The 27,452-nt window shown below is 46.6% G+C and overlaps 2 protein-coding genes across 3 annotated transcripts; one reads left to right on the top strand and one right to left on the bottom strand.

Annotated features, from left to right (window-relative positions):
- Positions 1-281: 281 nt before the first annotated feature.
- mrpl11 (mitochondrial ribosomal protein L11) lies at positions 282-27,026 on the bottom strand. Its single transcript, XM_049029925.1, has 6 exons — positions 26,913-27,026; positions 23,472-23,624; positions 14,102-14,197; positions 7,816-7,909; positions 2,691-2,850; positions 282-581 (listed from the first exon to the last, which is right to left on the bottom strand). The coding sequence occupies exons 2-6, from the start codon at positions 23,592-23,594 to the stop codon at positions 476-478; spliced, it is 579 nt and encodes a 192-aa protein (XP_048885882.1). The 5' UTR covers positions 23,595-23,624; positions 26,913-27,026; the 3' UTR covers positions 282-475.
- tmem265 (transmembrane protein 265) lies at positions 17,869-22,471 on the top strand. 2 transcript variants are annotated; one of them, XM_049029918.1, is made up of 2 exons: positions 17,869-18,334; positions 20,815-22,471. In XM_049029918.1, exon 2 carries the CDS (start codon positions 20,817-20,819, stop codon positions 21,882-21,884), a length of 1,068 nt encoding a protein of 355 aa, XP_048885875.1. In that variant the 5' UTR covers positions 17,869-18,334; positions 20,815-20,816; the 3' UTR covers positions 21,885-22,471. The 2 variants fall into 2 exon arrangements, with proteins under 2 accessions (XP_048885875.1, XP_048885874.1); XM_049029917.1 differs by having other exon boundaries at positions 17,869-21,002; positions 21,108-22,471.
- Positions 27,027-27,452: the final 426 nt, after the last annotated feature.

The following is a 27,452-nucleotide window of genomic DNA, read 5'->3' as shown; positions in this document are numbered from 1 at the left end:
TCCCTCCTTCCCTCCCTCCGCTCCCTCCTTCCCTCCCTCCGCTCCCTCCTTCTCTTCCTTCCCTCGCCTCCCTCCCTTCCTTCCCTCGCCTCCCTCCCTCCTTCCCTCCCTCCGCTCCCTCCTTCTCTTCCTTCCCTCGCCTCCCTCCCTCCTTCTCTTCCTTCCCTCGCCTCCCTCCCTCCGCTCCCTCCCATTACCAATACAAATGTACAAACCAAAACGTCAGTGTCATTCACTGAACACTTCCCAATTAGATAAGAAGGAAGTACACATTCTCCAGGTCATCTTAAATATCATTTTAATAGCTGTATTTTTGTTTTGATCCAATCTAACAAAAATACTTTTAGCAGAAACAAAATAATAAACAAAACCAAGAATCGAACAAACAGTATGAAACAGAATGAAAAATACATTATTAGGCCACAAACGCCTCTTTAGTGAATCGCCACAGAAAGAATCATCCCTTCATGGGACGTCACTTCTTCTTGGCTTGTGCGGCTTCTGCAGCCGCAAGCTCCTGTTCCTGCCGGAGCTTCTCCTCTCTGGCCTTCAGAAAGTCCCCGTACTCCACGGCTGACAGGCTGAGGAAGGGCAAGAGGACCAATGACGGGAGTCAGGACACACAGATGGAACGTGATCCCCACTGCAGAGACCGGTTGCTTCACCAGGGAACTCTGGGTGTGTAATTATGCAATTCTAGGTATGGAATGCAGGAGTTTGCACAGCCAGGGGTTTGGCAGGGACTAAGAATGGGTCACAGCACCTGTCCAAGGGTGCGTGAGTAATTAATATCCTGCTGCAGTTTGTCAATAGAAAGTTCTGGTTTGGGTAGGGGGTCCGGCTAGTCGAGATTTCAGAATTCCACTGAGGTCCAACAAAGAACCAAGTAAAACAGTAACTCCATCCATCCATCCATCCATTTTCCAAACCGCTTATCCTACTGGGTCGTGGGGGGTCCGGAGCCTATCCCGGAAGCAATGGGCACGAGGCTGGGAACAACCCAGGATGGGGGCCAGCCCATCGCAGGGCACACTCACGCACCATGCACTCACACACGCACACCTACGGGCAATTTAGCAAGTCCAATTAGCCTCAGCATGGTTTTGGACTGTGGGGGGAAACCGGAGTACCCGGAGGAAACCCCACGATGACATGGGGAGAACATGCAAACTCCACACACATGTGACCCAGGCGGAGACTCGAACCCGGGTCCCAGAGGTGTGAGGCAACAGTGCTAACCACCATGCCGCCCCAAAACAGTAACTCAGCACGTGAAATACAATGTGTATCAGCACTATTAGGGGAATAGACAACTTTAATGTGATAATTCTTTTTAAGATCCACTTTTGTGTCATAAAGGGGCTATGCATATGCACAGACTAAACTGTTTATCGTAAACATATCTGCTTGGAAAATGGATTCTAATTACAGGCCGCAAAACATTGGAGCCACAATAACTACTCAGCAAATTTAATGGCCTCCCAGCAGCGAAATAAAGGGAAGGCCTTTTCTGCTTTATACCCAGCACTGAACACACAAACATTTCGGGCTCCTTAATAACAGAACCCTGCAGTTAACTGCTTTAACAAATACTACTTGACTAAGATGATGCACAACACAATTTAACTTGATTACTATGAATGTTCGTTCGGCTTTATCAGTTAGCCTTCTGAGTGTCTGTTAAACAAATACAATTTAAACAGAATGTGTTCACTCTGCTGGCTGTTGTATGGAATTCTGTGCGAAGATAAATTAGTGAGAGCGCTGCCTGGGAAGTGAGCTTGAGCGGTGATTTGATGGGCGTGTGTGTTCCTGTAGCTCAGCATGCACAGTGTTCCCTCACTGGGGGCAGGAAGGGAGTGCATGTCGCTTATGAGAGGGAAGCAGTGCTTATATTCGATCACTATTTTAGTACCAGAAACAATACCATCGGAAATGTTAACACATTTGTGTGCTAGGGGTTGCAGAGGGGTGGGAAATTTCTGGTAAACTTTCCATGGGAAGTTAAGTAGGGGAATTTTGGAAATATTCAGCTCGACATAAAACAGGCATATGCAACATTTTGTGAATAAATACTGCAAAATAATCAAGTGAATGACTTCCTAATGAATAGAACACTATAGTCTGTTGTTACTTATAAGGTATAACAGGTGTTTAGTTATAATAAATGAGCCGATTTGGACCATTCCAGTGAGCTGCGGAACGCCACGCAAACTGTCAGATACTGCAAAGAAAGCAAACCTTATAAATAATACAACACAGAATACGACTTATAAGCAGTGTGTTTTGATGCAGATGATTATTTTTGCAGATGTTTTTTTCGCAAGAATTCCTCACAAGCACCACAAGCACTTGGTTACACGGTGATATCATAATTAGTGCCGTTAAGATGCGATTCCGGTGGTATGTGTATGATTTCTGTGCGTTAAAATGGTAACTCAGTAATATCATCAAAACTTACTTGACTGCATGTAGGCCTGGGCTCAGATACGTTTGTCTTCAACAGTCCTATTATAGTGTGCAGGATTCTAGAAATTATCTGCGCATGCTGTTCATATCTCATGTGCATCTCATACTTTTAGCGGTGTGCGTACATCAGTACTATTGACTGAAAAAATATGTTACAGAGTTTCGGTGTATTTTCTGCAATATGCCAGTGTTGTGCACGAATGCCAAATTGGGCTCCTTACTCATTGACCACTTTAATACCCAGAGAGCGGGCGGAGCCTACGATGCACTTCACCACGGTTTCCATGGAGGCATCCTGCAGCACGAAACAGTCGTCCTTGGCTTTGACACGGGCAATCTCATACACCGTCCGTATAGACACCATTCCTGCTACCTCATGCCCTGAAGGGACAAAGACGGGGTAAAGAATAAGGGTGAAAGCGCAGAAGCATGGATGCAGTGTGTGGGGGGAGGGGCAGAGGGCAGGGACACGACGCAGGAAAAGAGAGACGCTTAAAGAGAGAGAAACTCTTTTTATAATTATGGCTTTACAAAAACGTCCTCAAAAACAACCAGTCAAAGGCCTGTCATTAATCAAAAAAACAAACTTTTTCACGAAGGCATTTCTGGAACAACTCTGACTTTTATTAAAAAGAATTAAAGATTCTGCACTTAAACATATGAAACCATTGGGTTAAGCACATTTATTCATTCATCTGGCATCAGCCTTTAGTCTGAGCGAATTCCAAGAATTAAAGCATATGATATGTGCATTTCTCCCAGAAGAACACGCAAGCCAATAAACTATACAAACCAATATTTATCTAATTGCTCAGGCCATTTATCTAAAGCAGATGCGAGAGGTTTTACATTTAACCCACTCATACAATGAAAAGTTTTTGCACATATTGAGATTTTCTACATGTGCACGTTACTCACTTAGCATTTACTAAAAATACACTCAATATTCTTTGCAAACAAATACATTTAAAGCATGTTTACCATTTAAGTACCATTAGTAGCAAGAAAATGTCACGTTTTTGATTCATCAAAGTAACCTCCTCTAGCACTTGTAACAGCAGAGAAAATTTGAGGCATCCTTCCTACAGGGGAGAATAAAACTGCTGTGTTTCATGGGATGAAACAGTTAACTAGTGCAGTAAAGGTTATAGGACAGCCTGGAATGTGACTATGACATCATCACACAGCCAGTTAACAGGATGTCAGACATGCGCTGTTACAGGACGTCAGACATGCACTGTTACATACTCTTCCCATGTTATGAAGGAATATTTTTTTTTTATTTGATTTATATTTCTATTTATAGTTCTTCACTCAACTTTGTATTGCTTAAGAGCAAAAACGTGCAGTTTATTAAATAAATGGAAAAGTGGTAAAAAGCTGTGTGTACACTGGTACTGTAGATGGGGTGGCTAGGCTCATACGCCACCCTACCTGCTCCCAGCTGATTGTGCTTTTAGCTTTGATATATTACCAAAGAACACAAGAAGTTTACATACGAGAGGAGGAGGACATTCGGCTCATCAAGCTCGTTTGGGGAGAATTCAATAGCTCAGAGTAGCTAAAATCTTATCTAGCTCTGATTTAAAGGATCCTGGGGTTTTGCGCTACACTAACAGGAAGCCTCTGTGCCTGTGATCGGAAGGTTGCTGGTTCGAGCCCCAGCCTCGGCAGGACAACCGCATGCCCTTGGACCCTTAAGAAAGATCCTCAACCCCCATTTTATTATTGTTGTTGTCATCATCAACAACAAAGACAAGCCCTTACATTACTCCATACAGCCTTTACAGGTTAGCATGTTCTTATGTCCCTTAACGAGAGGCATATATAATAAAATCTGTGCCCCTTGGCACGTAATAGAAAACATTGGTTCTGTCATGCCCTGCTCGTCGGCTCCTCCTGTGTGCCACACCCCCTGCCTACCCACGTGTGTTTCCCGGATTGTACCCAGCTGTGTCCGTTTGCTTTCAATCAGTCTTGTGCATTTAAGTCCTGGTCTCCCCAGTTTTCCTTGTCTGTCATTGATGTTAGTTGGCGTTCCATGTCTCCTGCTCCCCGTTCCCCGATTAAACCCCCGTTTTCCCGTATCCCGCTTGTCTGCTTGCTCCTTCCGCACGATCGCCGTTCTCGGCTCGCGATCGTTGCCCTCGACCCGTGACAGAATGACAGACCCAACAAAGAAAAGGAGACGCAGGGGAAGGCGAATCCCGGAAGCGCCGCCTCTTTATCTGGGCGCCTGCTCGCTCTCCAGCCCCGGGCTCCCTCAGGAGGAAGAGGAGCTCGTCCTAGGTCCCGACCTGGGACTGTACGGTCTGGGTCCCTGCTCCGTGGCCAGGCTCTGGGCTCCAAGTGAGGATGAAGAGGACGAGTCCTTCGTCTTCCCAGACCTGGAGCCCCTCCCCACGGAACTGCTGCCGCCCCTCGAGCGGTGTGATTACCGGCCCGAGCGGCTGGCTAACCGAGGTGTCAGAGCGATGAGGGACGTTATTCCCCGGGTACCCCGCGCTCTGATAAGGGCTACTTCTGCCCTACCCGCGCCGGACGTCTCAGTTCCACCTCCCGCGGCAGCCACCCCGGAGGCGTATCCCTCGCCTCTCCCAGGGAAGACGGCAGCCCTCGCCAATCAATTCTTCGCCCTCCAGGGGTTGTTCTGGAGGGCGTTAGCGGAGGTGGCACCTCCAGTGAGCGACGAGGTAGAAGCGCTCACTGTTCGTCTGAGAAGGGGCTTCGACACGTTTACTCCCGCCTCCGAGCGGGAGGACCTCGACCGGCTGGCAGGGGACCTCAAACAGCTTCTCCAGCTACAGAGGGCCTCTGTTTCCCCGTCGGAGCAGCCGACTCTGACGGCGGAACCCGAGCCGGAGCAGCCGTCCCTACCGGCGGACCCCGCTCCCGTGCAGCCGCCATTGCCGGCGGACCCCGCTCCCCGTGCAGCCGCCATTGCCGGCGGACCCCGCTCCCGTGCAGCCGCCATTGCCGCCTTCGCCGCAGCCGCCGCCTGCGCAGCCCGCCGCCTGCGCAGCCGCCGCCTGCGCAGCCGCCTTCGCTGCCTGCTGCAGCTCCCGGGCAGGCGCCCCCACTGCAGCAACCTGCAGCTCCCGGGCAGGCGCCCCCACTGCAGCAACCTGCAGCTCCCGGGCAGGCGCCCCCACTGCAGCAACCTGCAGCTCCCGGGCCGGCGCCCCCACTGCAGCCACCTGCAGCTCCCGGGCCGGCGCCCCCACTGCAGCCACCTGCAGCTCCCGGGCCGGCGCCCCCACTGCAGCCACCTCCTGTTCCTGACCGCGCTCCAGTTCCTGCAGAGGCGCCCCCTCTGCAGCCGCCTGCTGCAGCTCCCGGGCAGGCGCCCCCTCTGCAGCCGCCTGCTGCAGCTCCCGGGCAGGCGCCCCCACTGCAGCCAGCTCCTGTTCCTGACCGCGTTCCAGTTCCTGACCGCGTTCCAGTTCCTGACCGCGCTCCAGTTCCTGCAGAGGCACCCCCTCTGCAGCCGCCTGCTGCAGCTCCCGGGCAGGCGCCCCCACTGCAGCCACCTGCTGCAGCTCCCGGGCAGGCGCCCCCACTGCAGCCAGCTCCTGTTCCTGACCGCGCTCCTGTTCCTGACCGCGCTCCTGTTCCTGACCGCGCTCCTGTTCCTGACCGCGCTCCTGTTCCTGTCCAGGCGCCCCCACTGCAGCCACCTGCAGCTCCCGGGCCGGCGCCCCCACTGCAGCCACCTGCAGCTCCCGGGCCGGCGCCCCCACTGCAGCAACCTGCAGCTCCCGGGCAGGCGCCCCCACTGCAGCCACCTGCAGCTCCTGACCGCGCTCCTGTCCCTGCAGAGGCGCCCCCACTGCAGCCACCTGCTGCAGCTCCCGGGCAGGCGCCCCCACTGCAGTCACCTGCAGCTCCTGTCAGCGCTCCAGTTCCTGACCGCGCTGCAGCAGCTCCCGAGGCGCCCCCTGTGACAGTTTCTCCCTCGCCCCGGCGAACTCGACCCCAACCTGGGGTCATGTCTGTGTCCCGTAAAGGGAGGGGACACAGACGCAGGGCTGGGGTCCCGCCCGCCCTGCCCCCTGGCTCGCCTTCCCTCGCCTGCGCTGGGGCTCGGTTGGCGCCTGCGGGTCCTGGCCCTCCGGGTCGGCTGTCGCCTGCGGGTCCCCCTCCGATGCCTCGTCGCCCTGCCTCGCTCCCCCCTCCGGTGCCTGGTCGGTCGCCGGGGGGCTCCCCGACGGCGGCTCCTCGGTTGCCTGCGGGGCCCCTACCTCCGGCCCTCCACCGGACGTCGCCGCCTGCTGCGGCTCCCCCCTCCTCCGGGCCTTCGCCGTGGGCCCCTCCTGCTCCCTCGTCCCCTTCCCTAGTGCTCCCTCCTGCTCCCTCCCTGGCCCCTCCGCGGGTCCCTCGCCCTGCCTCCTCTGCCCCTCCGTGGTCCCCTCCGGCTCCGGCCTCCCGGCCGCCTGCGGCCCCTCCGGCTGCCTCCCGTCGCCTGCTGGGGCTCCCATGGGCTCCCCTTGGTTCCCCCGCCTTCTCTCCCTTCTCTCCTGCCCTGGTCCCTCCTTCGTTTGCTTCCCCTTTCTTGGTCCCGCCTGTCTCTGCTCCCCCTCGCTTTGTTCCTCCCGTCTCTGCTCCTCGTCCTCCTGTGTTCCCTCCGTTCACTCCTGGCCCTTGTGTCCCGCCTGTGCCCTCTGTATCGCCCTTTCCTGTCTGTCTCTCTGCTTTCCCGACCCTTTGTCAGCTCCTGTCTCATGTCCTGTTGCTTGCCCTGTTCTGTGCCTCGGTCCTGTTTCCTGTCTCTCGTTGATGGTTCTGTTTTTTTTTGCTCCAGGTCCCGGTTCCCGTGTCCCGTCTGTCGCCTCCTCCCTGGCGCGCCCGGTGAAGCGCGCCTTTGGGGGGGGGGTTCTGTCATGCCCTGCTCGTCGGCTCCTCCTGTGTGCCACACCCCCTGCCTACCCACGTGTGTTTCCCGGATTGTACCCAGCTGTGTCCGTTTGCTTTCAATCAGTCTTGTGCATTTAAGTCCTGGTCTCCCCAGTTTTCCTTGTCTGTCATTGATGTTAGTTGGCGTTCCATGTCTCCTGCTCCCCGTTCCCCGATTAAACCCCCGTTTTCCCGTATCCCGCTTGTCTGCTTGCTCCTTCCGCACGATCGCCGTTCTCGGCTCGCGATCGTTGCCCTCGACCCGTGACAGGTTCTAGTCAACGTGGTGATGTCATACGATGAAGACCATGATTGGCTAAAGGAATGAAATACAAGCTCCTCCCTCGTTGACCCACACATGTGTTGAACTAGGACGTGTCCGTACAGCCAGTGAATGTTATGTCACGCAGCATTAACTCATCGCGAGAAGCTGCACGTCTCCCTTCGTTTTACCTGTTTTTTTGGCCCCCTTCTCAACTCCGGCAGCTGCTTTCAGGAAATAGGATACTGTAGGCTGACCAATCTTTATGTCATACGTCCTGTCAGGCTGCACAGAAGAAAGATGCAATCACAAGCCAGCACATAAATGGCATGTTTCATTATGAGAATCGCAGGGACACCAAGGCACGAAACTGAGGTGACAGATTTATAAGTGACAATTAGATTCTCACATATATAACAGGGTACAGAGAGAACGAGTCAAAACTGATGCAACAATACAACCAGGAAGGAGGCGACGAATGTCCTTCAACTGAGGGGGGGGGGGGGCACTATAAATCACTTGGGCTAAGCCTCTGCGCCCGTGATAAGAAGGTTGCCGGCCAGCCTCAGCACGTCTGAGGGTCCATGAGCGAGACCCTGAACTCCCCCAACTCCCTGGGTGCCTAAACAGGTGGCTGCCCTTCGTGGTCAGATTACTCTCACCTACAGAGAGCAAGTAGGGGGAGGCGTAAAGAGAGTTAAATTATCTATTATTATTATTATTATTATTATTATTAAGAACTCTCCCAAGGCAGCCATCAGCGGCAAGGAGCAGAAGTGTCGAGTGACCGAGGTGGACAGATAAGCTGCGGGTGTGATGGAATGAAGGAGGGGTTGGCGGCATCAGCTGAAGATGAGAAACGCTATTCTATTTACTTACAGCAAGAACACAGGAGGGCTCATTAAAACCACAGCAGCAACAGTCATTGGGTTTGAGTGCCGGGATGTTATTACCCATAGAGAGACATGGGGCAAGGAGGGTGGAACTCAAGGTACCATCTCAGTGAGACTCAGTGGCCCTGTCTGGTATGATGTACAGTACTGCACAAAAGTCTTAGGCTGCCAAAGAAAATTATTTAAATAATATTTATGTTGGTATAAAACTATGATACTACACCTGTCAAAGTGTGCTAGCTTAGCCAGTTCAAAAGCTCTGCTAAAGGCACCCCATAATAAGTCACCCTCCAACATCCCCACATGTTTGTTGACTCATCCACTAGCATATTCTGTTTGGCTAATCAACACCTAAAGTTATTTAATTAAGTTAATTATTCATGTGAGCTGGTGGTGAAGTGTAACAAATACATGGAAAGGCTGGGGGGGCCCTGAGGAGAGTCTAGGGGAATGAAACAATCTTTTTCAAACCATCCAACAGTATATTAGTAGTAGCTTTTTGGAAATCAGAAAAAAATTCTTGTCGCTTTTTATTGTTCTACTGTTGAATCGCATGTATTGTAATGACATTTTTCTGAGCAAATACACAATCCAGATAAATCGCTACAACATTTTCTTTGACGCACAGCACAACATACATTTGAGAAAGAGTGTTTCATGGGTTGTGTGAGCCAGTAATGTCTGTTTCTGTTTTTCTGCGAGTGGGCGCCGCACCTGGCCTCGGGTGAGCAGGCGCATGCCAGATGGCGAGTCGGGGGGGAGTGGGGGGAGGTTTCTGAACCCTGCAGGGAACGAATTTTGTTTATATCACCCAATAAAAAAATCGCCCTTTCTGCTACCTGAAATCGGACCTGACACCATGAGTCTACAGCAGCGCAGGAAATGCGGCAGCCTTGCATTGTCTAGGTTTGTTAGTGTGTCTGCACACGCTTGGCTAGAGCCTCCTTTGTTTAAATTTAATAAAGGAATTATTGTCCAAAGCCCCATCAATATCTCTCATCATCTGTACCAAACACACTTCCGTTGCATCCCTGCTTGTCATTCCTCCTTAGCCAGACAATATGGATTACTTTTACGCGATGAATGATTCAAGACATGCACTTCAAACAAAGGGAAATGTATGGCATACATTTTAAGGAAGTCTTCACCCTGTGTAATACTTGGCTCATTCTCAGCAGATTCAGAGGTGCGAATGCACAAAGGATAAATAAAATGGGAACAGAGAGATGAACTGTTACAGAAAATTTGGAAATAAAATGAGGCCCAGAGCAGCAATAGAAAACAGAATCAGTTTAAATATTTGTCCAGGCAGTCTGCACCAATCAGTTAAATAGACTTCAACAATCAATTTGAAACAAGGTTTTAAACTGACTGATGAAAACTGAAAATGACTGGTGTGGTATGGTTGGTTTATGAGGCCAATTACTGAGGGAGAGAGATGCACTGTGAGTGTGCGTGTGTGTGTGTGTGTGTGTGTGCGTGTGTGTGTGTGCAATCGTTGAAAAGCCCTGCCTGGCATTATTCCACCTAAGCTTGAGTTTTATAAATTGTGAAAGTCGTTTCATTTTATGCTTCAAGAATTAGGATAAGCATAGCCCTAAATCCGCCAGCGCTCTCACGCTGATGGCAATTAGCTACTGACATTGACATCGTTATCGAGAGAAGAGAGAGCGACACTGTACAGTGGCAGCACCCAATTAAGCCAGCTGTAATTTCAAATTTGTTGTCAAGCCACTTTCATTGTTGTACTCATTTCAAAATGTTTTACTTCCGATGCATAATCATTACAGACTCTTTTCATGCGAAGAGCAGCTGAAGCCACGATTAAATAATTTTTTTTCTTTGTTGTATTACATTCCACACAGTGTTCCTCATTATAGGATTTATGCTGAAAGCTTTATTGATTCAAACTGTGTACATATCTTCCAATTCCAGCATTAGAACTCGCAATGTAAACTACCACTTGCCTTAACAAATGCTACCAAATTTAAATCAAAATTTAGGCAGATTTAGAAAAAAAAAACTAAATGATTTTCAATGAAGTTGACTCTTAGGTGTAGCCCACTGCTTCCTTTGCATTAAGATTTAGGCGCTACCCTCTTTTTAATGGTGGGCCCAGGTAAATCTGTGTATTACAGCAGCTGTGCTTTATGTTTCCTTTCTGCGATTCTCCTTTCCTCATTTCCGGAATTTTGAGTTGCTCTTCGGCATATCGGCCACGAAACCAGCTGTGCATCTCGGATGTGTCTGGCGTCAGTCCGGATTAACTTAAGGCGTTTTCCCCAAAGTTGAGAGCAGTACTGTACTAGACAGTGCAAATCTTAATACTTACTTAAAACTTACCTCATCTGGAACAGACATAAAATAATTGATAGTTTATGACAAATAAAACCTGCACAATTTTAAACTGTTATCTCCCTTCATCACTTTACATTAACATGGGAACGCATAATATCCCTACCCAGCTAATGCCCTGACTTCTTTGACATTCAAAATCTGTGTGAGATGAAAAATTCATTTGGGAAAGCAGATTTGAAATAAAAGACTCCTTATAATGAATGAAGGCAACTTTGATCTCAACTTTGAGTCATCCTATGCCCTCTAGTGGATAGAATATAAAATACAATGTTACACACTGAAGGAAGAAACATCCAATTAACTCCAAAAATAGATAAGCCTCATTCCTGACGAAACCATGTACAACGTGCTGCTAGGAATGTGTCCCAAAAAAAGGAGCAATTAAAGAGTAGCGGATGTATCTATAGCAAATCTTAAAATGCGATCTGAAAATGTTCCGTTCAAATTCTGTGTACAAGCGAAACATTTTTATCGTGAGCCGCGATGATTTATATAAAAGTTGAAAATGTAATGCACTAATCTTTGAAAAAGACAGCATTTATATCTATTCAAATAATAATGGCTTTCATTAGGGACCATTTTAAACCATCAAATTTCTAATTTCTTATCAGAAGGCTCACTGAATAATTCATGGTTACACATTATGCTCTCTGACATTTTAAAGTTTGACATTACAGCACACAACAGTACCGTCCCTAGTAAATTAATTATTGATAAGAATGTATTTTATCACAGCACCGATATACAGTTGACTCTGAAAAATGGGTAGAAATAAAAAGTTGGACTAGAGTTCATTTAGAGTTCGGCAAACTATTTTATCGATAAAAATAAATAGTAATTAGTTCTAAAATCATGCGTAATTTCAGTCATTATTTGTCATGCAAGAATATATATATATATATTTTTTTTCCAGTTTACAATGGATGTGTTTCCCGTTCTTTAGCGTGTTTACCTGTGCTCCTCCCATAGACACCTGGCTGGTTCTACATTTTAATGGCACTAATCTCCAAGCAGTCGGAATGGTTTGACAAAAAAGTGAAAATCACTTATAAGAATACAGAGAAAAATCTAAGATTCATAGATTATTTATCATTGTCTGCTTGCCATCTTGACTACCAAATAGCTTTGACTTTGGATTCCTCCCACAGTCTGAAGCCATACAGTTCAGTTAAGCTAGTGATTCTTAACTACCTTAGGTGAGTGGGTGGGTGAGTGAGTGGGTGAGTGAGTGGGTGGGTGAGTGAGTGAGTGAGTGAGTGAGTTTGTGAGACGGTGGGTAAGTGAGTGAGTTTGTGAGAGGGTGGGTGAGTGAGTGAGTTTGTGAGACGGTGGGTGAGTGAGTGAGTTTGTGAGAGGGTGGGTGAGTGAGTGAGAGGGTGGGTGAGTGAGTGAGTGGGTGGGTGAGTGAGTGAGTTTGTGAGAGGGTGGGTGAGTGAGTGAGTGAGTGAGTGGGTGGGTGGGTGAGTGAGTGAGTGGGTGGGTGAGTGAGTGAGTTTGTGAGAGGGTGGGTGAGTGAGTGAGTTTGTGAGAGGGTGGGTGAGTGAGTGAGTGGGGATACGTGTGTGTGTACTAGATTTGCCTTCCCTGCTCGATGCATCCTACATTATGCTAAATGCCTATGAGCATAGAAGATCTAAATATTTTTATTTAATTGCTGCACTTAATCACTTTCTTCATATAACTCATCTTGAAAAAGTGCACCATGAATGTTGGGCCAGGTTACTACTGAAATATTAATTTAAGAAGTTCACAAGTTCTACAGAACACTTAAACATAGAAAAGAGGACTTTAAATTACATGAAGACAGAGTAATAGTATGCCTCTAAAAATCCACCCCAAAATACAGTTATACAGAACCAGTAAAAAGTTTGGACACACCTAACCACAGAAAGGTTTATTTTTACTGTTCTCTGCATTTTAGAGCAATTAAATGGTGAACTATAAAATAACTTATAATGGATTAGGTACTGATCAAAAAAAATATTTGGACTCAGAAGGTTACTGGATCAAATCCCCAGGTCAGCCGAGTGATCCCACCATTGGGCCCTTGAGCAAGTCCCTTAACCCCAACTGCTCCAGGGATTGGCTGATCCTACTATCTCCTCTATGCCAGTTTCATGAGGTGGCCTCCTGAGATGCTTTTCCAGCTGTCCTGAGGGAGGTCCCACATATATACTGAGCTCTCATTGGCCGCTTTTCTTTCACTCTCTGATCAGACTCCTCCCAAAGTATCTCTGCGGTGTTTAGGTCAGGCGGCCAGGTCATGTGATGAGACAGTGTATCACTCCCCTTTGTAGGCAGCTTGGCGCGTCCAAACTCTTGGCTGGTACCGACACCCACATTTTAGACGTTTGGACACTAGACAGAAAAAGTGACGTCAGAATTTACTGCTTGGTAGAAACTACCTGAAATTTTCAACAAAAAAATAACCCCTGTGTTGGAGATCCGACCCCCCCCCCCACTTCTTCAAGGTAAAACACAGCCATTATAAAAAACAAAAATATTTGTAGCTTTCTTTACAAATATTTGTTTTCAAGGTGCACCACACAGAGAAAAAAAAATCTGTTTTTAAAGTTCTCAGGGTCAAACGGGTTACCTTTCATGTGAGCCTTTTCTGCTCTACGTACAGACCACGAGGAAACGCTTCACCCTTCACTCAAAGTAACCCTAAAATAGACCAACTTTTTCAGAAAAGTTATTGCGAATGTTTATGTGAAAAGGGCAAACAGCTTATGGAAATTATATATTGAAAATACACTGCAGGACGAAAAAAATTCCTGCTTCTCGTCTGCATCAATGCGAAAGTAAAATGATTAGTGAAGCGATTTCAGATTCTCTTGTCCTGCATCTATATTCCGTGATTATCCTTTTAATCCTGAAATTGCTACGATTAACGATGCCAGGGTCTTCAAACGAGACACACATGACTCTTATGAGAATTACAACCTACAGAATGTCACGCATCATAAAAGGAGAACACGCATTCCTCCATCTATTCCTCCATCCATTTCTCCATCTTCCAACCATTTATCCTAAACTGGGTCACGGGGGAGACAAAACATAAAGTAATAGATTGAAAAAAAGAACATATTTTTGCAAGTACTATAATAAATACTTAATAAAGAATATTATGAATAATGGATAAATTATAAATATTATATAAAATAGTAAAATTCAGTTGTGACACTGGAGCAGAGAAAGAATTCACAGAAAATAAAGAGCAGACCTTGACATTGACAATGGTAGGGAGTGGGATGCCGTCCTTGATGTCTTTGGTTTTCTCATTGAAGTCCTTACAGAACTGACCAATGGGGATTCCTCTCTGTCCGCAGTCACAGGCACATAGGGAAGATACAAAGAGGCTGTATTATTTTACCGTACATCTTGTACATCAAAGCTCAGAATTCCTCGGCAAAAGCACCCCGTTCCAACATAACAGCCTGTGAGCTATGCGTAGGGCGTGTTAGCACGAGGAAGCGTGACAGAAATCCTGCATGAACGCCACCGGAGCATGCCCAGAGCCCGTGCACCCAGATATAAACAAGTTTGCGTGTTTCTCTGGCAGACAGACAGAGCGGGGAGGAAGCAGACCGATAGGCGAGATGAAATCAGTGCAGCACGCAATTTCTGTCATGTCTGTCAGGAACGCATTTCTCGAAGCCGAACGCAGGGGGCTCGGGCAAATCAACAGCGCAATTATCTTAAATTAAAGGATGTTTTTTGGGAAGATGAGTGCCTGACTAAAAACCCACATATCTGACCCGAGGGGGGAAAAGGAATTCATTAAAGAATTAATTTAAAAATGCTCAGTTTGAAAGATGTGAAACGTGGATTCAGATAGAAATTATTTCACAAATGCGGTGAACTGCCCACACGGGTATTAATTCTCAAGAAATATTCTGATGAGGGCTAGCAATGACAGAAAACTGAATACTGCAATAAAATCCTTGGGCCAAGAACAATTCCTAAAATTTATGCATTTTAAAAAATGTTAGTTTATTTAAATCAGCTTTGTTAAAGTCGCACGGATACCATGGAGCAGTGTGTCATCGATCACTGAGAGTTCTGTGACGGCAGGAGATAATGGCCTTGTTCAGTGGCACAGAGACAATAAAGATGGCCAGAGGTTTTTCATTGGGCCAGCAGAGATTTGTGTCCTTTAACGCTATTGGGCATCCTTGAGGTGAATTTCCTCCTTTGTATGCCACTGTCACATCCACAGAAATTCTTCAAAATCGATGCTATTTTCTCCTCAGTCTTTTCAGGAGTAGAGCATTTTTTTTTAAAAGATACTCTTCTACATTCTACATTCTTCAGTTTAAATTTCACATTGCATCCATTTTTTTTTGGGGGGGGGGGGAATCCTCCAGGTAAACTGGGTTTCACCAATCAGTGAGCTGGGCATGAACAAAGGATTCAACAAAAGAAAAAGAAAAAAACCATTAAAAACAGACAGTGGCAAAGTCTGCGCCACATACACAGGATGAAGATACCAGCTGACACATACAGACAGAGACACACGCTAAGAGCTACTCAGAGTAGAGGAGCAGACCCACTGGGAGACAAAGGAGAGGAGTGGGGCGAGAGTCAGACTGAACGATGAGCCACATAAAGGTTTGCAGTGGGCATACAGTGAGGCGTGTAGCTTTAATGTCCACTTATGAGGCTGCCTGACACATTTCAGTATGAAAATAAGTGAGGACATCGATGCCTGAAGACAGCGCTGCAGGCTAACAGCCCAGGTGAGCGGGACAAAAGCAGATGGGCAATTACACATATACTGTATGTCGCATATAACCCGCTGCACAAAATATGTCAGCCGGAGGCCTGCTCTTCCACCTCCTTCCCCATGCTTCGTCCGTCTTCTCTCAGCTTCACACATTAGTGTTTCTCTGCATTGGCTTTTCAGCTTCAGTAATTCCTTTAACAAGAGTGAGCTTTTTTTTTTTTTAAGCAAAAGAAGAAAGACAGAGGAAGTGGGTAAAAGCGGGATTTCCAGCCTCGCGATGTGGGTCAGGACAGGAAGACGTATCCATACTGTAAGAGAGGAGATTCCGCTGGATTAAAAAACAATGAAGACGAAAAAATGAGAATATATTTCCCATTAGCCAAACAAGGATACTGTTAATGTATGAGCGTGTGTCTCTGGGACACTGAGCCTTGGGGCAGTATGTAGGATTAATTGCCCCTGGCACACAAGGACATGGGATTAATTGCCCTGGCAGGCTACTGTTGGCAGGGGCACTGGGGGGAAGGACACAAGGTTAATTAAACTCTCCAGTGTGAAACACTCTCATTAATTACCTTCATTACATTCTTAATTTAATCATCTTTGTTGACCGTTTTATCACATTCGTCCCCATCATGGTGTCACACAGCTTGCTAGTCGCCTTCTACCTTTTGCCTGTGCTGAAGTAACAGCAGTAGGCTTCAACTGGGAAAGAGCACAAACTGAGGGCTACCCGTGCTGGAAGGCTGAACCTTCAATCATGTCATTCTCGGTTCCCCCTGGAGGGCGACTCTGCCTGCAGGGCAGCCAGTACCTTCAGAATCAGGGTTAAGAGAGTCTTGACTCCCATCCAGGCGACACTTCGGCTCAGAGGAGGAACCAGATGAAGACCCTCACGAGAGGTCTTATCAAGATCAGATGGAATCAACCCTTGCTTTATGACCGGGATTTTATCGTCCTGCATAGTTATGCTCATATTTTAATCATGAAAATGTTCCACAGTTGATCATATTCTGTGAATCAAATTAAATGCATAATTTTATTTAAAAGCAAACCCCTGTTACGATTTGCCATTAATAGAATCCTTGACAGATGCCGGTATAACTCCCTACTCCCCTCTTACACCTCCTATACATCTGAGTGCTTTTTTCTTTAATGACCCAGACAGAGATCGGCCCTCTGTATATATGGCGTTTGCTCTGACTGGCCTGTCCTTCCCCGAACCCCTGTGCTGCATCCCTGCGTGTCTCTGAATCATCCTTGGTCTGTGAGAGAGAGCATGGTGCAAAGTGACCTTCATCCAGGACGAAAGCAAGAGCGACGAACACAGAGGAGGTCAGAATTCCTGCACAAATCAGCGAAGCAAAGAACAGATTATCTGAATATTACCCCCCCCCCCCCCCCCCTTTTGCTGAGGTCGGATGATGGATAACAAAACATATGACTTGAATTCTGGATTGAACTGCATTGTTATGGTGGCACAGAGTAATGCGCGATATCCCGCTAAACTTCCCATTTCCCATAATCCACATTTACACCCTGCACAGCACCATCAATTCTAATCTTAATTCATAATTTCATTCTCCAGCGGTTATAAACTGACTTAATTTAAAATGACATTTGCTACTAAACCGACGTACTCTTTTTAATTTGAAAAGATATACATTAATATAAAGTGAATATCAATTTAACTCTAAAAAAATATTTCCCCGATCACAAATTAATTCCCATACTGATAGACATCAGCGACGAAGCGCTGTTATTAATTACAATATTAATATCAAGATTAACTGCTACGATAAATTCCTAAGATCTGAAGCTTTATCCGTAAGAGCGAGCATTTCCCCGAGGTCTGCATCCTCACACAGCATCCTTTCACCACCATAAAAATCACCATTGTAATTAATTACCATTGTAATTACCATTGTAACTGTGAAAACAGTTACAGCTTCTGAATATTCAAACGCAGCGGACTGCGCCGGAAAGTTAGAGGGACCAGCAACCGGAGGGGGGGGGGGGGGGGAGAGTCATTTAAGGGGAAAGAAAGGAAGAAAGGGGCGCGCGTGCTAGCACGTACCCTGCCTACAAATTAACACCGCAATCATAAGCTCGCGCCGGCGCCGCCCCCCCTCCGCCTTCCTGCCTTATGTCGCGACCCGGGATTTTAGCGGGGTCTCCGCGACGAGCATCACCCCCCCCCCGTTAATTATTCAGGGGCAAACACTGCTCCGCTCCTCCGCCCCCCCGCCCCCAACAGCCCGGCCGATGAGCTCCATCTCCGGCCAGACAGAAAAGGAGCTTTTACTACAGTGGGGGGCGGACAGGCTGTGCGGCGGAATCGGGCAGCATTTCCCCGGCGTTTAATGTCAAATGCAGCCGAGAGAAAGAAAAAATCTTCATTTTGGCGACTCGTTTTGAGATTTTTATCTCCAAATGAATGAATACGGAAATCTTTTGATCCAAGCAAGTGGCTATTAAAAACATGCTTTTCTTTTTAACAAAAACTGTACTGTATTTCACTGCAACGACGGTGATTATTAATATTAATATATTTAAACTACAGCTGTAAATAAAGCGCGATCCCTGCGTGAGAGGAATACAAGTGACGATCTGAGCTTTCAGAAAGAACCTGTACATGATCAGTAGTGGCTGGACTCTGGCTTCCCCATGTGCATCACGGACGGCGACTGAAAACGGCACCCAGCAAGTCTGCGGGACGCATAACGCATGGTAACTATACTTCCACGCACGGAATAATTAACGTTAGCATCAAAAGTTGCCGGGAAACCTCTTCCAGCAAATTCCATTGAAATAGGTAATGTGCTTTGTAATAATCGGGTGGTGATGAAAACGATTGCACGCAAAAAAATGCCTAACAAAGAAAAAGTCACCCAAGTGCCCGTAAACGCGCACGTGCGCCGTCGGCACTAAGTTACAAGCTCAGTCATTTACATAAAACAACTATTTGTAACTTGCGCGTTAACTCCAGTTGCATGGAGCGAATCGCTGCTCCTGTATATCAGCAGGTAAAAAGGAATACCAATATGTCAATATGCCATCTGAGCGTGGGAGATCGATTTTCCAACTGTAGCGGGGACAGCAAGAGAATTTTCTGCATTAAAATATATGTGTATCGGAACCTTTCATATTTCTTGCTATTTGCATTGTACTGCATCTTTATTTAGGGAAGAAAAAAACTTACTTGTTGATGGAAAGGTGTTTACAGTGGAATCACAGTCACGGGTAATTTATCTTTATTGTTGCCTTCAGTGCTGGTGACAGCTGTTTATATACTTATATTTATATAGCTCACCCGTGAGTATTGGGAAATACTTTTATTTTCTCAGAAATTCATTTGCTTAGCATGTGGACATATTAATGGCACCCAGCTGCTATGCTAGACTTCAACATTCATGATTACCCAGGCAGTAAGTCATGGAGTGTCGATGAGTAACTCCGGCTTCACACAGGCTTACTCTGCTTAACGCTCTGAATTGAACATGCTGGGAGTCGAACCCCAGGCTTGGGGCTAATGAGAGAGATGCATGGCAAAGGCAGCGGCGTAAGTAAACACCCAAATTTAAAAGCAGAAAAGTGAATCCCCTCTAATTGCATTGCAGCTGGTGTGGACACTAATGCCAGATTAAGTAGGAGCTCATCCATTCCTGACATCATGCAGTGCATTTCATTTTCACGCCGGTAATCCGCAACAGTGAGCAGCTGATGCTTTAGAGTGAGTGATGTGAAGCAATAAATAATAAGGCATTACAATTCTCGGGTGCCTCTCTAGCACTCTGCACACCTGACACGGGGGCAGTTACAATTCTAAATGCATCCCCTACGTATAAGTGACCTGAGCTTGCACAATATTTCCTCAAATTTAAGATCCATCTCTCCGTCACCCTTAATCCCTCCCGTTTTATCTCTCCCTCTCTCCTCATTCTTCTCTCATGTAAGAAGCATTTCCATCATGCCTTAGTATATCATTGTGTTGCCTTCAAGCACAAACACGCCCCACGTGATTTACTTGCACAAACGCGCACTCGTAAACAGCCTTCACTCTCCCAATTCACAAACTCCCAAACCTAGTTTAAATTACATTGACGCCTGTCTCGATTATCAATTAGAATGTACCTCTAATTGTATTCTTATAGAGCAATGATTACAGACCGCTGACACTCCCACAGTGCAGCTGGGACATGGCTTGACAAAACTCGCAGTAAACAATGGGCTCTCAATTTCAATGTGATAAGAGGGAGCGGCCTCAATTTTATCACTGCGCAAGCAATCATTTTCCTTGACGATCAATAGGGAGGTTTTGAACCGTCTGCCGCTGAAAAACTGTCTTGAGGTAGCACATGGAAATGAACAAAATACCTGTCAGCAGAAAGGTGATCTTTCTCTCCTTTGAATTCAAATGGCAAAACACCCACACGCAAAGACATACCATCAAAACAAGTAATAAAAACAATGATATTTAACTGGAGACATTAACTAGAACCACCGTTCCACGACATCTCAGGATGGAAGCGGTTTTCCCAAGTTACTTGGTTGCAGTTATCCATCGTTAAACTGTTAATTGTATAAGATCTGGTGTCGAAGATTCACAAAAGGGAACTTGTGAAACATTCCCAGCGATAAGTTAAATTAAAAACAGGGTCGCGGTGGATTCTATTTGGTGTCAAACAAAGTCATTTTACTTGAGCGAGACCATGGAAACAGCGATAATAGAGAATAATAAACTGACAAAGGAGACACAAAAGATGAGAGCAGGGCTCTCTGTGCCACTAAGCATGCACAACATACTCCAACAACCTTAAGGAACTGAGCTCTTTACATCGAGTTAATACTTTACTTTGCCAGGTGCTGTGTGAAAACTGCTGATTGACACTTTTCTACCTTTTTATGGAAAACGAACGGGATCTGTATGCTAACCCTGCCGTTAAATTCTGGTGGGACGGATGGCACAGCAGATCTGTGGGTGGTGGTACTGACTCATACCTGGCATTACCCACTGCCCATATCTCGTCGGTTTACTCTGTATTTACCCGTTTCTCACGACAGGCTGGTCAATCCATGACTTGATTCACCATTTATGCTTTTGAAGGCTTTTACTAGGGAGCTCTCTCTCTCTCTCTCTCTCTCTCTCTCTCTCTCTCTCTCTCTCTCTCTCTCTCTCTCTCTCTCTCTCTCTCTCCCTGTCTTTTCAGGCATGGTACCCCCACCCCAGGTGTGCGTCTCGACCCTGGTGACGGTGAGCACGATGATGGTGGTGGACCTCTATCTGCTGGAGCAGAGCATGATGGGAGCTCAGTGGAAGGCCGGCCCGGGGGTCTGGCCGTCGGCGGCCGTCCTGCTGGGGGATCTCTGCTTCCTGGTGGCGCTGCGCTTCATCTCGGTGGGCGTGGCCTCGGAGGCGAGGTCGCCTCGCCGCGCCTTCGCCAACGCCCTCTGGTTCCTCTTCCTGTCTCTGCTGCAGCTAAAGCTTTTCTTCGTCTGCCAGAACTACCGGCAGGAACGCCGTCCGCCGGACCCCCTGGCGCGCAAGACGCTGACGCTCCTGCTGTCGGTGTGCCTGCCGTCGCTCTTCCTGGTGCTGACGGGCGCAGAGCACATGACCCCGCTGCGCAGGAAGCAGGAGGCACGCGGCCGGCTGCTCTGGGTGGTGGTGGACCTGCTGGACGTGCTGGACCTGCAGGCCGGCCTGTGGGAGGCGCACGGCGAGACCCGGGCTCCTCTCTGGCTCGAAGGCCTGCTCTTCTTCTACTGCTATGTGCTATTACTGCTGCTCCCCTGTGTCTCGCTTACTGAGCTGGGGGCCACCACTATAACCGCTGCCGCCGCCGCTCCAGCCCCAGGGGAGCGCTGCTCGCGGAGGGGCGCCGTCTACCCCTGGCTGAGCCTCGTCACGGTCAACGTCCTGACGCTGTTCCTGCGCGGCGCCGGCATGCTATGGTATCGCGACCCGCGCGTCTCCACCGTATTCCTGGGCAAGAACCTCCTAGCGATGGCCGTCAAACTGAGCTCGGCCTGGGAGCAGCACAGGCAGAGGGCGGGTGCCACGCGGGCCGCTGGAGCCGGCTGCAGGAGCCCGGTCCCGGGGGCGGCACCTCAGCGGGCGGAAAACCGCAGTGACGTCCTGCCACTGTCAGCCGCGGCCTCCTCGCTGCGGTGTAACTCTCTGTCGCGGCCACACGGCCAGACAGCCTCGCTCCCCCGAACAAACCTGGACCCCATGGAGAACTCTCTGGGGACCTCCTTTATTTCCCATGAGCTGTAGACACACCCCCCTTACTGAAAAGTGCTAAATTAGCCCACATTTTGTCCCTGGGGCTGACTTGTTTACTCTGAAACACCGATCCCTGGAGGCCGCCATTGTGCGGTGGCCCAGTGTAATGCCCAATTCAGGGCACGGGGTGCCCACTTGTCCCCTGCGGCACCCGGACCGCGCTGTGAGCTGAAGGACGACCAGGCTGCCAGGCCACCCAGCCTTGAGTCACGCTGGCATCATAAAACACCGATGGCGGACCGCCTTTACACAACACCTCCATTGTGCCGTGGCCTTCGAGAAGCGTAACTAATGATTTGTGACCAAACGGCCGAGGAAAAAGGGGAAAAAAATGGGACCTGAAAGTCAGAGAGACTGATGGTTTTCTAAACATTACCTGTTACCTGGAATACAGAGATATAGACGGACAGAGTTACATTTCAGCAGGTTTGAGATGTGCCGTGTTCATTCTGAGCAGAGCTGTGTGATCCACATTCAGATCCCCCCCCCCCCCCCGTGCCCTTCAGCGGAAGCCACAAGGCGACGGTAAATTCACTGAATTGCTGTAATTACAATAAAAAGGACAGCTGTTGAGCTCATGCATTTTCCCTCCCAGTAGACCCCCCTCCCAGCCAAACCTTGTGGTGGCCATTGGCCGAGCAGCGTCTACACTAAGGGGGCGGGAGGCCATTGCTAATGCACTTTGCACCTCCTGATTCTCGGACTGACTGATAGCCATCGAGGGGAAAAAAAAAACAAAAAAAAAAAGCAGAGATTTAAGATGGAAATATCGGCCTCAGAAATGAATCCCTGTAAACCGGTATGAACAAAAGCTATTCACTATGAGGAACCTCGCAGGGACAGCTCCTCACCTCTGATTCAGAGGATAATGAATCGGGGTGGGGGCGAGGAGTGGGGGGGGGCGCTCCTCTCCTCCCACAAGGTTTCCCCCCACGGGTGGATCTCAGAAAAGCTATGAGAGCGGCTGTGGATTCCGGTGCTTTCTGAGCCCGGCATGTTGGCCGTGCGTACAGTCGTCTGTCCGCCGTGGCCGAGCGACAGCCCGCGGCTCCTTTGTGACAAAAGCGAGTTCCAGCTCCCTTTCTCTCATCCCCCTCCTTCCCTCTCCTCTCGCAGCCAGCTGTGATAATTCCGCTGCTGGATGTAATTATTCTCCGGTACCGGGGCTGTCGGCTCCCCCACTTTATTTTTCTCGTTTGTTTAAATTTGCCCCCAGGATGCCGGCCTGCTCCCTTCCCTTGTTACGCCTACCCTGTCAGAGGTGGTTAGGTGGGGGGGGGGGAGAGAATCCAGGGGAAGATTACAGAGCGCCCACCTGAGCACGGGGGCTGCCAAATATGATTTATTTATACTTTTTCTCCTCAGATGGAAGGTGATAGTAGCTGAAATATATGGCCGAAACACTGAACGCATCCTCAGCACACAAGCCGTTGAAATGCTCTGCAGAGTATACAGCGCCCTCTCTGGCAGACACATGCCACTGCATTTCAGCTCACCGCTGCGGAAGAGCCTGGAATGTACGCGCGTGTCGTTTGATTTGGAGAAGGGAAGGCGAGGCAGTGGTAGGGTGAAACGTACCTGCCCAAGCACAGGGCCCAGCGGGGGGCCGGGGGCCGCCTGCCCCGCCCGTACGATCATCCGGATCACGTTCCCCATCTCCACCTTCTTCGCCGTCTTTGCTGCTCTCGAGATCTTCGACATGCTGTGAGCGTGACGGTCGCCCCCGACTACCTGCAGTCACAGACAGACAGATAACTCCTTCGGGTGCTGTGGAAGGAATAAATCCGTCCTCAAGGGGTATGTCACTATGCTACAGCTTGTGATTAATCGTTTTAAAGTCCTGTGAAGGGTTTATTAGCTAATGTAAGTCATGGGTTTCCCAACTTTTCAGTGCATGACTCCCAAAATCAGTGCCAGAGATTAGTGACGCCTCCAATGCGCGGTTATGCTTACAATATTATACATTATAATAATATAATATTATATTACGATATGGAAATAACCCCACAAACCCCTGATCTAGGAGAGATATCGTATCCAAGGGTTGTAGCTTTGCGTCGCCAAAGTTCTTTACGGTACAGCACATCTATCCATCCATCATGAGATGCTAGTCTATTGCAGGACATCACTATCTCTCTTATTCCAGAATTTCATATTGCCATGTTTAGCCTATCTACTGAGGCCCCATCAAATATCTCTGAAAGTAAGTCAAATGTAACAGAAAGCTTCTGAATTATGACTTAAATCCTCAAATAATCAGAGCACTGTGACCAAAAACGATGATGACAGATAACGGAAGCACAAGAACAACCAATGGAGATATATTTAAAAATTTCATGCTAACTGAAGCAAATATTTGGCCTCGAAAATGGATGCGATGGAGTGCAGATTATAGAAACACTATCAAGGAAGAAATCTCCTCTATTTATTGGATAAAATATTAAAAGAGTATTGCAGTGACATTATTACAGTGGTACACACTGTATGATGCAGCAAAAACAGACAGATGCTGTTAAAAGGAGGACAGTTGGACAAACAGTTGACAAAACGCAAAAAAATGCATAAATTAAAGGTTATGTATACTTTGTAAACAAATGGCTCAGATATTAATTAATAAAAGGACAAAAATACTAGGCTCTAGGGTAAGTGGTTAGAAAACGAATGGATGAATGGGATTAATGAGGTAATTTTTTTTTTTTTTTTTACATCTCAACTTATCAAGAATGTCTGCATAAAGGAAAATAAAAATTTTCTTTCTTAAAAAATTAGACTTTTCTCTAGAAATGGTGACATACAGAGCGACTGGCAAGGAAAATCTCCCGTCGATTCAAGATGAAAACTACCGCCTTCGAGGCCTTGCTCTTAATTACACCCCCAGTTTTAATTACAGGAAATTCTATCAGTCAGCACATGTCCTCGCTCATGGTTACATAAAACAGCGATAAGAACTACATCCCATTGTGGTTGTGGAAGCAATAAGGTGAGTTTGTCTGCACTGGCAGACCATGTGAATTCAGATTTATCAACAATACGCTTCTGTTCACTACAGTGTGTTCAGTGGCGCACGAACACACACTACACTGTGCTGGAAATGCACACACAGTCTTAGTCTTTGCAAAAAGCTTAACAAGCAGCCAAATGCTGAAGACCTCACCTCATAAGAAAACATATAAGAAAATGATACACCCCACCTTACTGTAGTATAGTGATTTGATTGGCTAACTGGCTAAAACATACAGTACTAGTTAAAAGTTTGGACACACCTACCATTACAAAAGGGTTATCTGTACTAATCTCTATGTTTTAGAATAATTTTAAAGACATCAAAACTATAAAATAATACATATGGAATTATACACTGACCAATAAGTATTAAGCAAAGCAATAACTTGTTTAGCTTAGTGGTTTGGGACTCACAAGGTTGCTGGTTCAAATCCCTACATCAGCAGAGTGACTCCACCATTGTTTCAATGGGAAAATTTGCTTTGATATATGAGTACTTTGGATTACAAGCATGCTTCCAGAACAAATTATGCTCACAATCTGAGGTTTTACTCTATATCATACCACCATTATGTGCAGTGTCAGTAATTGTTGAAGTAAACAATTATAAATCATCAGGTGCCTGTCAAGTTCATTTTAAAGTTAATTTTCCAAGTACTCTTAGTGTGTGTGGATATGTAGGTGTCCCCTGCAACAGAGTGACATCCTATCCAGGGTGTCCCATGGCCTTATGACCTGTGCTGACTCAGACAGACTTCTGGTCCACTATTCTCCATTTGGAGATGGGTGGATGGAAAAGAAAAACCACATATAAAACAATGAAGAAAATCAAATACCAAGTATCACATTGCAATAGTTTTTCCATGAAAAAAACTAATTTAATTTACTGTCAAACAATCGACTGATATGAACATGTGCCTGATTAGTTACTAGACAAAAAAAAAAATGCTGAAATAACTCAAACCCTCTGAAAACTACTACCAAGGCTGAGAGAGTTCAATACTGGCAGGAATTGGAAGGAAATTGATGTAGTTATAAGCAAACACATGTGCGCGCACAAACACACTGAAGTTTTGAATTATTACCATCATTGTTGCTCGGTTAGCATTCTGAAATATTATACTTTCAAAGAGTCCTGAGCTGGACAGATACGGGTAAACCCATAGACCGTATTAACAGGAAAAAACTTTTTTTATGCAACTTCAGAAAGGACATCGCACTGGTGACCTGCATAAAACGCTTGCATAATAAATAACTGCATGTAATTATCATTTCAACTGTCCACAGTTTGGCAGCAATATTTCTAAGATATTTCTAAATTCTTATATATATACATGTAATTCAGCAGTTTCATTCAATAGGGCACTAACTTAAAATATGCACCATGTAACTAAATTTAGTTAAGTCTATCCTATGTCCTGTACATCTCTGGACAAACATTATAAATTTTTAAATATTCAGTGACAGACATGTGCTAAACTATTTTGTTACAATAAATGCCCCCCTTTCCAACAATGGAATTTCCAAAAACTTGATTTTCACAATCTCGAATGAAAATGGAAGATACACAACTACATATCCTTCTCAACTTTTGCTTCTCTGCGAAAAAATAAAGCTATTTCCATTCTGTCTGTTGTAAAATGGAAGAAGCTAGTTGACCTTGTATAAATTTATACTGCATAAAAATACTAATATTAAGCAATCGTAACTATACTATTTGGTTTAATAATGGTGTATTTAACCTTATTTTGCTCGCAATTTAAATGACTTTGTACGACTATACGCATTTCAGACACTTTACCGAAAACCAGAGCCTGCTAAAATACACAGTCGTATATTTGGAGTATAGAATAATCGTATATATCAATCTTACTGACACATCGACCTTTCATTCTGCACGCCCTTGCTTAACTATCTATTGATGCTTACTAGCTAGATCACCAACTAAATAATATATTATACGCAAATGTATGAACGCCTGGGGTCGGCTTCTCAGAGAGAAAGAACAATAAGTACCTTTCAGAAAAAGAGATGGTACTCCGAAGCATATATCCTTCTTCACGTTGCAATTGCACAGTTACATGGGCGCAGACATGTTGGTTTAACCATAGAATCTCGTGACGTTGCACCGGAAACGGAAATAGGAAACTTCCGGAGTTCAGTTTTCTGTAGTACAGTGATGATCGCTTTGTTTTGTGAAACATTACAGCAATCAAACATACATTGTTTCGCGTCTTTATAAAATATATCATATTATTGTTTATGCTATTCTCCTGCCTTTACGATGCTTCTACGAGTGAAGTAAAGCTAAACTAACATTTCCCTTGACCTGCCCATTTTGTAAACGATTCATCTTAAAATACGTATATCCTAGCTGTGTATCTCCTGAGTGACTATTAAATTGAAGTGACTCTTGTCTATTTCAGACACAGGTATAGAATTTCTTTCAAAACTTATATTAGCATAATTGGGTTACAAACCATCAAATTAACATTGACTTCGATTAAAAAGGTCTTTTGTGAGGCATTTTTAAAATAATCCACTATGCATTAAGCA

Source organism: Brienomyrus brachyistius, chromosome 10 (assembly GCF_023856365.1).
Source record: "Brienomyrus brachyistius isolate T26 chromosome 10, BBRACH_0.4, whole genome shotgun sequence".
In the NCBI taxonomy this organism is placed as follows: Eukaryota; Metazoa; Chordata; class Actinopteri; order Osteoglossiformes; family Mormyridae; genus Brienomyrus; species Brienomyrus brachyistius.
Note: the sequence above shows the minus strand (reverse complement) of the source record. Positions and strands in the feature narration are given on the sequence as shown.